This window comes from Dermacentor andersoni, chromosome 2 (assembly GCF_023375885.2).
Source record: "Dermacentor andersoni chromosome 2, qqDerAnde1_hic_scaffold, whole genome shotgun sequence".
NCBI lineage: Eukaryota > Metazoa > Arthropoda > Arachnida > Ixodida > Ixodidae > Dermacentor > Dermacentor andersoni.
In genome coordinates, this window is record NC_092815.1 from 51,356,109 (window position 1) to 51,367,277 (window position 11,169).

The 11,169-nt window shown below is 46.8% G+C and overlaps 2 protein-coding genes across 2 annotated transcripts; one reads left to right on the plus strand and one right to left on the minus strand.

Moving 5' to 3' along the window:
- Positions 1–360: 360 nt before the first annotated feature.
- On the minus strand, positions 361–2,711 carry LOC129387793 (uncharacterized). The gene is made up of 2 exons (XM_055077363.2): positions 1,287–2,711; positions 361–445 (listed from the first exon to the last, which is right to left on the minus strand). The coding sequence occupies exons 1-2, from the start codon at positions 2,118–2,120 to the stop codon at positions 419–421; spliced, it is 861 nt and encodes a 286-aa protein (XP_054933338.1). The 5' UTR covers positions 2,121–2,711; the 3' UTR covers positions 361–418.
- A 4,168-nt stretch (positions 2,712–6,879) lies between these two features.
- LOC129387792 (uncharacterized) lies at positions 6,880–9,835 on the plus strand. The gene is made up of 2 exons (XM_055077362.1): positions 6,880–7,815; positions 9,527–9,835. The coding sequence occupies exons 1-2, from the start codon at positions 6,889–6,891 to the stop codon at positions 9,545–9,547; spliced, it is 948 nt and encodes a 315-aa protein (XP_054933337.1). The 5' UTR covers positions 6,880–6,888; the 3' UTR covers positions 9,548–9,835.
- The last annotated feature ends 1,334 nt before the right edge of the window (positions 9,836–11,169 follow it).

Here is an 11,169-nt window from a genome sequence, read left to right on the forward strand (position 1 = left end):
TGTTTAAAGCGTTTATTATTATCAAAGAAAGTACAGGTCTCTTGCTAACGTGTCGTGGATCATACTCGAAAAACATTTATTACGTAAGATGGTGCCCATAATTAAGAATATTTGCGATAATCGTTTCACTGTCACGCCAATTGCTGTCCCGAGTTTTCAGGCGCCAGAACGCTGGCCCATGACAAACTACTTCAAAACGTAAAGAACTTTGTTTGTTTAACTGCAAATACTTAATTATATGTACTTGTGCTAGATGACGCGCTGAAGTATGTACGCTATAGGGTTCCTGCTATGTGGAACCTCAATTTTGGAGAAAAATATGTTATCAAATAATGAAAAACACTGCGGAAAAAACAACGCGGAGTGCAAATGCCGGCTCAGATATATTTGTAGGGGTCCTCGTCCTCTGTATGGAGCATCAGAGTCGAACTTCACGCTGGCGAACCTAGAAAAGAAACACATCGATGGGAGATTATTTGAACATTGTGCCTTATCACGCATGAAAACTCTAGCGCAGGATCCCTATACATGCGGAACTAGTAATCATCATTATCATCGCAATTATTCTCAGTTGAAGTTCACTGCATGACAAAGAGCTTTCCCGGAGCCCTTGAGTTACCCCATTTTTTTCTGCAAACTGAACCCTTCCCATGACCCCACACTTCTCTGCCGCCTTCATCTGCGCTTCCTTCCCCTTGACGGCCCCCATCTTGTTACTATAATAAATAATCGGTTATGCCTTATTCGAATTGCATGACCACTTCAACTCTACTTTTTTTTAACTATCAACTGGAATATAATCTGTTCCTTGTCTTTTCTCAAGCCTATACTGCCACGCCTTCCCTTATAACTGTCTTGGCGTTGCGGTGGCTCAGTAGTTTTGACGTTCTGCTGTTGGACACGAGGTCGGTAGTTTGATGGCTGGCCGTAGCTGCCGCGTTTTAATGTAACTTGAATGAAAAACTTAGGCGAGCGTTTGCCATTAATTGGTCGAATACGTAGCTTTCCGCTGTAGTGCCTCCCGTAGCCTGTGTTGCTTTGAGACGTTGAAACGAATCAATCAATCAATCAATCAATCAATCAATCAATCAATCAATCAATCAATCAATCAATCAATCAATCAATCAATCAATCAATCAATCAATCAATCAATCAATCAATTTGTGTTGGCAATAAGGCACCACAAGACGGATTTTCATTTCAGGACGCAGTCGGGTATACTGGGAAGCGCGGAGTTTCTAGTAATAAAGCAGATAAAACAACGCAAACAAAATGTCCAGGCTTACCCGATGGGATCGCTTCACGCGTTTTGCCGAACTGCGCTGCGTCGAGCGATGCCTCTTGGACAGCGGTCGTCGCCTGACACGGATAGGCTTGGAAGCAATAGTCACAGCGTCGACGTCAGTTGTTGCGGTCCACGGCGCCTTCGATTCATCGCTGTCATCGCCGCCGCCATCCACAGTACTACCGCGGCTTTCAGCGTTATCTTCGGTCCAGCGACGCACCCGGCTTTTCAGCGCCACGTCAGAGAGCACCGTTGTTGACATCAAAGCACGCTTACTGCTTCTCGGTCGTCTGGTTCCTACTGTTATCTTCCACTCACTCGTGAGCATCTCGTCAACCCCGGCAACAGGCGACGAAGGTGGCGCACCGTAGAAATCCAAGTGCAGGCCCGCATCTGCGTCGTCCACCGCGTCTAAACCACTGTCGTCCCATTGGTCTTGAGCCGTTGACAAAAGCCATATCGCGAGCCCTGTGAAGAAGCACAGGACCACAGTGGAGACGACAGCGGCCACGCCCTCTGTGCCCACGGCCCGAAGTCCTTTGAAGACGGACGTAATCCAGGCCTCTCTCCGAGGTTGGCCGTGTTCGTAGTGACCTACGGCTAGTGCTGCAGGGGTCCCGGCTGGTGAAAACGGCCATGCCAGCGACGAGCGTTTGACGCTGACCGCCACGCCTCCGGCTGACGACGGCGCCAATTCGACGGTGGAGCTAACGTCGAACTCGCTCGGCATGCCCAGGGTCCGCGAGCCTCGACGACTACGGTTTCCGGGGTCGTAGAAGCCATGTGGGTAAGCCATCTCGTGGTGCATGTAGTGGTAATTTTCGGGCCGGTTCATGGTGGTGTAAAGCGACTGAACGCTCGCTTGGTTGCCCCTGAAATAATGACAGTTACCCACTACGGAGGATTGCCCAAGAAAATGGCGGTAAGAGGAGGGGTATAGGTGAAAGATTGAAAAAAAATTATCTAAGAAAAGTTAGAGCCTAAATTTCGAAAAAAAAAATAAGGAACGTACTAATTGCAAGGATGCCGATAAGTGGGAAGTAAAACACCTTGACGTGAACCTAAATAGGCTGATGATGATGATGAAAACGTACGGATTGCCCAACAAAACTAAACTCGCAGATATTAAAATGATTTCGAATACAATCAGGAACTTAGAGGATAAGTAGCTTAACATGGCAATCGTCTTGTGCCACGGAGATATAATATACTCACAAATGGTATTGCAAGCGTTCCTGCGGCAACCTCACAGATTATTTTCCTGCAGAAGTTCAGTATTAGCTGTCAGCGCGCTAAAGTTGCTAATAAAAGATGGTTGGCCTGCTCTGTACCACTCCGCACGAATCAGAAAATGAAGATGAAAGATAGCTGCTTCAGCTAAAATTCTTCTAATGTCTTCATTATTTTTTGTCTTACCGGCAGCTGTGCACCCCCATACGTTAGTGTTTTAAATTCTCAATCGATTAGGATATCATTATAAGAAAAAAATTGCAAACCTCATTGATTCTTGGCCGTTTCTCGTGTAGTGGGTAAGTGCCACTACTTGTGAATAAGAACGAGAGCCGGACTACTATGCTTCATCTGGGCGCACCTCCGGGCTTGACAGACGATCGAGCGACGTCGGGGGCCTTCGGTGCTCTCTCCAGCAATCCGCTATCACAGCCGCATGCCCTTCATCGCGAAACAGCGAACCAACCGATTCAAACCGGCGAGCCCTCGGTGTCGTCTCAGGTAACGCCCCAGCTGGGAGTGCTGCAGGCGAGTCACATTCAACAGACTTTCCCGGAAGAGTTCCACTACTACCAGTCGTTTCCTCAGGACGCCGCTCAAGGCAATGACGAATTTGTGGACCGTACAGGCCAATTTTACGTGTTGGCTAGCGGCCCGGATGAAATACCCGTGTATCCAGCTGCCTTCCAGGCGCAAGCGCCCGCGCCCGCCTTTCAGGTGGGGCCGGTGCCTTGCGCGCATCACGTCGGAGTCTGTCACGGGAACCACGGGGCTCATCGCGACCCCATCTCGACTTGGAAGGACAAAGACGGAGGGATGAGAGCCTTCATGATTGAGTGCTTGCAATTTGTTTGCGTTGTTGTCATCCTGTTCTTCTGCATACTCTTTTTCATCGCTCTCATTATTCGTCTGGTCATCGAGATTAAGGCGGAGAAATTGGGCGCCGTTGGTGACACTTCAGACGGCTCGGACTCTACTGTCGAGGTGAAGGAATAGGCGCACCCCGTGGTCAACGTTTCAACAAGGAGGCGACTATATGTTGCTGGCGCAAGATCTGCGATCCAGAGACAGCGCCTGTGAAAGCAAATGAATTTGAGAGTTATAAAATTCCATTGCATCTTAGTATAATTTATAAGCCATGCAAGTCTAAAACACTTTTTGTGTTAACTTATTTAGGAAAAGCTACTGAACAGTCATGACCTCACCATGCATGTTGGCAAAAGGATGTCCTGCTGCGCGGCGTAATAGGCAGAAACTGATGACGTCGTACTGAATTGATCATTTGGATTACTTTCAGAAAGCGGTTCGGAAGGGCTTCATGGTCCGATATTTAATGTACCTCCCCTAAAATAACGTGAATGAAGAGTTGCGTAGAGAGGAAAAAATGAGAAATGGCAGGTACTGCGCATAGAGCCATTATACTTTAATTGTATCCTCAATGCATAGACCGCCAACGGAACGTGCACAGCCCAATCCGCATTCAGCGTAGCTTGATCGATGTCACTGGAACGCTTATTTAATTGAAGAGGAGTCGCTTTGTAAATGTTATTCTACAACACGACAACATTTGACTTCGTTCATTCCTGTTGCTTTATTTTCATAATATATTAGCCAGGAGAATGCGTCTATTATAGGTCAATGTAAGTGTGAAAGCTAAGGCATAAAAACTTGTTACCATAGGCATAGGCATAATGCCATAAGGCATAGAACTTGCCTGTTCAGCTGATCAAATGGTTGCTTCGCTATGCATTATGTTTAGATAAACAATAAAATAAAGGGTAGTACTTGACGCTTGTTAAATGACAACACTTGCACTCGCTCCTTATTCAATATATCTGATTGGATTGGCGAAGAATACGTATCTAAGACTAGGATGTATGTTCGTCGCTGTTAGGTCAATAACAATAATTTAAAGAATCCATCAGCATACACTCACCGATATTTACGGCAAAAAATTGGAGCCTTGATCGTGTGACTTTACCACTGTTACCGACATATCAACGAAAAGAAAAAACGGTGGTACTAGGTAGCTGAAGTGAAAAAAAATGTTTGTATATATATATATATATATATATATATATATATATATATATATATATATATATATATATATATATATATATATATATGTGTGTGTGTGTGTGTGTGTGCGTGTGTGTGTTTTAATTTATTTCTTCAGGGAGTAAGTGGCTCAATACATTTCGAATATGTCCGAATCCTGAAAAAGAGCGATTCTTTGTTAATTCAGTTTTGCCATGTGTGCAAAAATGAAATTTCCTGCCCTAGTTATCCTAGGAAAGATATAGTAAGCTTTATAATGGAGTGTAATGTAAGTATCAAGAGTGTATATTTGTGGGATCATCTAAGCAGCATTAATTTCTTTCAAGACGGCGTAAGTATGTGAGAGCAGGATAAACAAGTTAGCAGACTTCTGAACAGTGACATGGAAAATTCATTAAAGAATATTCTCCCAATAAACGAAAATGCCGATAAAGGCAACGCATCTTACTACACGCAAAGTGCCTCGAGAGGCCAATCGCGCGGCAGTTTTTCGTGTATTCGAGGGCTTCCTTCATGCTTGGAGAAAAAAAACACCCGCCGTGGTTGTTCAGTGGCTATGGTGTTAGGCTGCTGAGCACGAGGTCGCGGGATCGAATCCCGGCCACGGCGGCCGCATTTCGATGGGGGCGAAATGCGAAAACACCCGTGTACTTAGATTTAGGTGCACGTTAAAGAACCCCAGGTTGTCGAAATTCCCGGAGTCCTCCACTACGGCGTGCCTCACAATCAGAAAGTGGTTTTGGCACGTAAAACCCCATAATTGAATTTGAATTGTTTGGATAAACACTTTTCTGTACTACGTATTGAGCAACAGAAAGCTGTAACGGTAGTTTTCCATGTTGCTTTACAATTGTCTCATTGAAGCTTTTCATCTAATTATAATAATTGAGAAGTTGATCAATTAATTAAAAATAATTGCGCGGAAGGCTAATTAAGTTAAGGCTAATTTGATTAAGACCATTAGGTGGAATGCAAAAAAAAACAATCTGAGTATCCCCAGGCGAGGCGAACAACATTACATTAGTTCTGTCCAGCTACGTTGCATTTGCATATTGTTAACGCTTAGCTCAAGTTACGTGGGACACCCTATAGGCAGAGGTGACTACTCTTGTATGCACCGTTAGACATTTCATCCCGCATTTGAACCTGAAAGAGCCATTGCAGCGTACAATGTTACAATTCTGACCAGTAAACATTGTGGGTGTGTAAATTCACATATATTGGCTTATAACTACAAAAAGTTGAGCTAGTTGATAGGGATTCATTATGCAAAAAAGGTGAGGCGTGTTCACTTCTCTTGTGTCCTGTCTGCACGCCTCACCATTTTTGCGTATTGGCTTATATCAACTGTCAGAATATGACAACACACTGACGCTAGAAGTTACTGTTCCATTGAATATAAGTTGGCGACACGCAACTGACAAAGCAGTACTACATACTGAATCACACTGCCACCTGGCACAAACAACTGTTATTGCTTTATTCATCTAAACTTAATGAAGTCAGTGCTTCGTAATGTGGGGGAATTGAGCCTCTCTGTACTTTTGTTCAGCATGTGGTGCACGCAGGTCATGGGCAACGAAGTTTATAATTTTCTACATGAACTTGAGTTGCGGTGCTTCTTGGTTCACGATAATTTCCGGCGAACCCGCCTAATGCCAGAGAGAACAAAAAAGTAATATCCTGAAACATCAAGTTACAAATAGCCTACCCTGGTCTATTACGAATACCACTGAGGCACGAGCTAAACCCAAGCCCGGCCCGCGGGCCAGGCCGGACCCGGGCATGTGGAGTGCTGAAATGGTGCAGTCTCGGTTGCGATTTTCGTATTGCGATTCTTGTTCTTCTTTTTTGCTATAATTATTCATCAAATGTTCTTGTTTCAGCCTTTTTCCCGGGAAACGTTCCAACGACTGATATTTCGTTTGCCGATCTGCATGTGAGCATTTCCGCTCGTGGGTATGTGCCTCAGATGAAAGGAATAAGAACCATCTTAGATTTGTCCTCCGCGTGAACACGTCTCGGTTGCGCGTGGAAGAGGAAGGCCAGCACTGTTCATTCTCCATGCGATATTTGTGTTGATTGCTAGTATTTCTGTTATAAATTGTTCAGTTTAGGAAAATTGTTAACCTGTCTGGTTTGATTGCTCAATTTCACATTACATGTTGTTTCTTGAAATATTATGTAAAATATGAGGCGGCCAATTCTTGGACTATCCCTCAGGATGAATATGAGCGATATTATGGGGGTCATCATCATCATCACCACTCTACAGCTCGCCCCACTGAAAAATTAGCCGTGAACAAGCCGCGATGAACAGGGATCACTCGAGTGCGTTAGCCAGCAGCGCAGCGGCCTTCTACTTCACGGCCCCTTGCGGTTTTTCGGAACCGCTCATGTCGACTGGCTTCGACCGCGTTTACTCGATGCCCACTATTCCTCCAGCCCGCGATGACTTGGCGCCCATGAACGCTTCCCGCCGTTCCTTCAGGCAGGCGCAGCGCTCGACGTCGGACTCTTTGCCTCCGGTGCCCCCGCCGACGCCGCAGCTGTCCGCACGAATGGCGCCCGAAGACTGCGGAGACGACGACGCGCGGAACCGCCGAGTGCCCGCCCCATCGCCTAGCGCGACTCAGCTCAAGCGGCACACCGTCGGTGACGAGGGCATCGGTGGTCTGGCTTTCGTGCCCGTCACGCTGGTGCTGTGCGCCTTCGTCTGGCTCGTGGCGTCGGGCGCGCTGGCCAACCAAGCCGGCGCTGTGGGCCAGGAGCCGGACGGCGCCCGGGAAGAAGCAGCTGAGCCCGCCGTCGTGCTTCATCTGGAGAACTTCGGATCTGCGCCCCCCATCAAGGCGGGCGTCGGGGAAACCGTCGCGGAGATACGGACACGAACGACCAGGACGGTGGGGCGCCGGAGGACCACGACGGCATCGGGCCGGGCTACGGAGTATACGATGGACGATCTGGGAGAGGACGACCTGTCCCGGGAGAGTTCGAAAGCCCACAAGACCGAGGGGCCACGGAAGAGCGAGGACGCCGACGCCACCGACGTCCTATATTTTACGCCGGATGCGGAACCAACCCAGGGGTTCCAGGGGATCCCGTCAGCGGAAGCCCCTGTCGGGAGTGAGGCTATTCGTACAGCCCATCCCGATGGCTCGACGACACGCGCCAAGCATGACCATTCCAGGAAAGGGTCGCGCAGATCGAAGCGACGGCGCTTCTATCCAAGGCGACATGTAAGAGGCGAACAATTTGGGGCGCATTTGTCAACGCCCGCGAATTTGCATGGATTTGTCAGTTTAGCTTCTTGTACCAGATGCACGAGGCCGGGAGGAGGCTGAAACAGTGAATGTATAGCTATCAGGTGTTATAAGAGATCAGGATGCGTGATCCAGTGCCCCGCTGTGCGATTTCCCAAGAGAAAAGGCCGCCGTCATCTGACCATGGCGCCACCAAGGCCGACACTCCCTCGAAAACCACAATTCGTGAGAAAAATTAGGCGGAAGTATATGCGGAACGCGTCGCCACTAATGTAGTATGCACTGGGGTGCTAGGCTTCTCACTTTATAGCGAGGATGTGGAAGCTCAAAGTGCGCAGATGCTTGGTAAATCGGCACAGCAGACATGAGCAGCCGCTTAATTTCATATATGCACGTGCACTTTGGCGCAGACAATCGAGGTGGCGGCTGAGAACCGCGCCAAATTGAAATCATTTCTTGGCTTACAGCAAGTCATCAGCATCGTATACAGGATCAAGTGAAAGAAAAAGGAGGAGCTTGAATGGTGCATAATAATTGGGCAACGAGAATGGAGTCAACGACACTATTAGCCCTCCTTATTAACAGCTATTTTCAAGTATTTCTGTTAGCAATGAAACTTACAATAACAAAAAAAAACTCAACAAGCGGCTAGGAGTTGTGGTTTGAGAAGGCAGGTGCAGAAAAATAACACAGACAAAGAAGACGTTCTTTTAATCTTTATTACTCTTTCTTTTTGTTCCAGCTTCCTAACTCCTGCATTTTCAAACCACGAGTGGCAGAAAGCGTTCTAATTACCCCGTTCGCTTTTTATATTTTCGATAGAGCTCCAGATACATGCGAATTGGGCGCACGCCCTCCATATGGCCAAGGTTTTCGCAACAGGTCTAGCAGATGCACGCATAAGCGCATTAACATTTTCGTTACGAACGCCTAGATGGGCAGTCTCCGGTCCGGTTTTCGGGCATCAGCGATGAACATTAGAGGCGGTTTCAAATTATGAGGGGCTTACTTTGCTTCTTTACCTTTGTGTTCTCCATATCCCTTTCAAAAGCAATGTCAGGTCACTGTTTTATCTTCCATAGCAGTGTTTATGGGCATTATTTCAATTTCGACTCTGTGAAGTTCTTCTGCAGTGTCTGTCTGACACCGCTATTCAAATCCTATAGAAGGCTATAGCGGGCTTGGAGTGCCCGTTTTATAAAAAAAATAATTCTTTCATTTTTAAGTATTTCTGCCCTTCTTGATTTGCTCGTGCGAAGACATGCCCCCGCTATCTCCGGGACAGCCGGCAACTCGGCAGGAGGGATAAAAAATGGAGGATGTGAAACCTACAAAAAACCTATACATTTGTTTTTAGAATCATCACTAAAATCAAGGGTTCTTACAATCACTGCCATCATTATGGTCCTCTTGTTTGTTGTTGTTGTCGTTCGGCAGTGCCCTGCATATTTTAGCCTTGCTTGTTACTCACAGCTGCCACTACTTACTTCCCGAAACACTTGCCCGATTGACACGTGTTTGTTCACAGTCGACGGTATACAACGCGTGATTTAAGGAGATGTTGCTGCAGGTTAAGTAAACACCCCACTGCACGCGATGGGAAATAAATCCCGAATCCTCGCGCTCTCCGGTCGTCCCTCATATAACCAAACTCTGATCTAATGCTTTCCTTTTATTCTTGTTGCAGATTCATCGAACAGCGCCTTGAAAGGGAAATGACATCACTGGGCTAACTCAACCGCGTGCGAGCAATTAAATGCGAATATTTGTTCGACGCTGAGCGAAAACAAAACCCAAAAGCGCTTCTTCTGAATATGATTTTTTGTTCAAGTATTATTCTCATGTAGTGTTGCACGCTTCGGTAATGCGATAACGTGGAGCGCACAATACATCCCTTACTTTGCTCTTTAAGTGCGAGAGCCTCCTTTCGTGTTTTGCGCTGAAAGAGGGGCAGAATTTTCCGATGGCTGACTCGGTCATTCTGATAGTATAGTGTCGAACGTGTCAATACGCCGCAATAAAATTTCCTTTCCGGGATGTCGTCGCAGTTTTAACTGGCGCCCAGTGGGTAATATGAAGAACACTAATTTTGTTTATATATGAAATTCGTCTTCGTCGTGCTCCAGTATTAAAATGCACATACACAAAATCAATATGCATCTTGATTTGCTACTCGTCTCTGAACAAACCTTTGTAGTTACTTTGATCCACTCACAAGCGTATGGTTAATCACAGGGTCGAAAAAAGAAAACGTAGGGTCGTGGAAGTTCGAGACTTCTCGAGAAAAAGAAATTATGCAGATACAACGCACAACTTGGAATATATGCGAAGCGAATCTTCACTGTTTGTCCTTGGCGCAGTAGCTTTTCTTGAACGTTCCTTTATTGGTGATGCCTATTTTACTCTATACATAAATCTACGCTGTTCCGCTTCTCTTTTAGCTACTAGAGACTCTTGTCGCTCGTCTTCGGCCATGAGAGACGGTCTAAGCTGTACCGATTCTCCTTTCGCATCAAGAGACAGTTGTCGCTGGTCTTCTGTCATCGCAGATGTTCGTTGTCGGTTGGTGGCACGTTGTGCTGCGAAAGACTGTTGCCGCTGCTTTTCGGTCATCGAAGACGTTCTGCGGCGTTTCGCTTCTCCTTGGGCCGCAGCAATAGTCTCCCGTCGCTGTGCTTGTGTCATCGCAGACGTTCTAGGTTGCGCGGCTTCATTCATACGTGAAAGGATGTGCTGGCGTACAGCGCGACGTTCCACGGCACACCGAGCACGAGCCTGGTTGGCAAGACGCCTTTTCTTTGCTTCATCAGCTTTCAGGAAAGAATGTAACGTGTGCGATGGCATCATTGACATCAGACACATGCTGGCGGGCTGTCCCGCGACTCTCGCCGACCCCGAAGAAAAATGGCTTTACTGGTACAAGTTGTTAACAAGCTCTTCATATAAAGATCAGCTACGGGCTGTCCAGAGGGTCCACGATGACGCCATAAGGCTCGGCCTGGCGGTGCCGACGTGGACTCGGCCCGCCTCGGTCTGAAAAGACCGGGCTTCAGGACACTAATAAAGTTTTGTGAATGAATGAATGAATCAGCTGAGAGAATCAGCGCTTTGGTCCCGTGGCGTATGTGCAACGGCCATATACGCTCGTGTTTTCGGCTCTTGCAACGTTCTCCCACTCACGCGACCCAAAGGGCCACACGAGCCAAATACCCAGTGGGTGAATACTGTAGCAGGTGAATTGTACAAGAGATGATAAATTAAACATTAGAGAGTGTGTGAAGTTGAAATTGTGTAGATATCGGGAAGCCAATATTATATATTCCCATCTTG

Bases quoted from the DNA above. Each gene is read 5' to 3' on its own strand.
- LOC129387792 (XM_055077362.1), top strand. From the start codon at position 6,889: ATGAACAGGGATCACTCGAGTGCGTTAGCCAGCAGCGCAGCGGCCTTC. The intron at 7,816-9,526 runs GTAAGAGGCGAA...TTCTTGTTGCAG, and splicing joins GCTTCTATCCAAGGCGACAT to ATTCATCGAACAGCGCCTTG.
- LOC129387793 (XM_055077363.2), bottom strand. From the start codon at position 2,120: ATGAACCGGCCCGAAAATTACCACTACATGCACCACGAGATGGCTTAC. The intron at 446-1,286 runs GTAAGCCTGGAC...TTTCTTTTCTAG, and splicing joins GCGTGAAGCGATCCCATCGG to GTTCGCCAGCGTGAAGTTCG.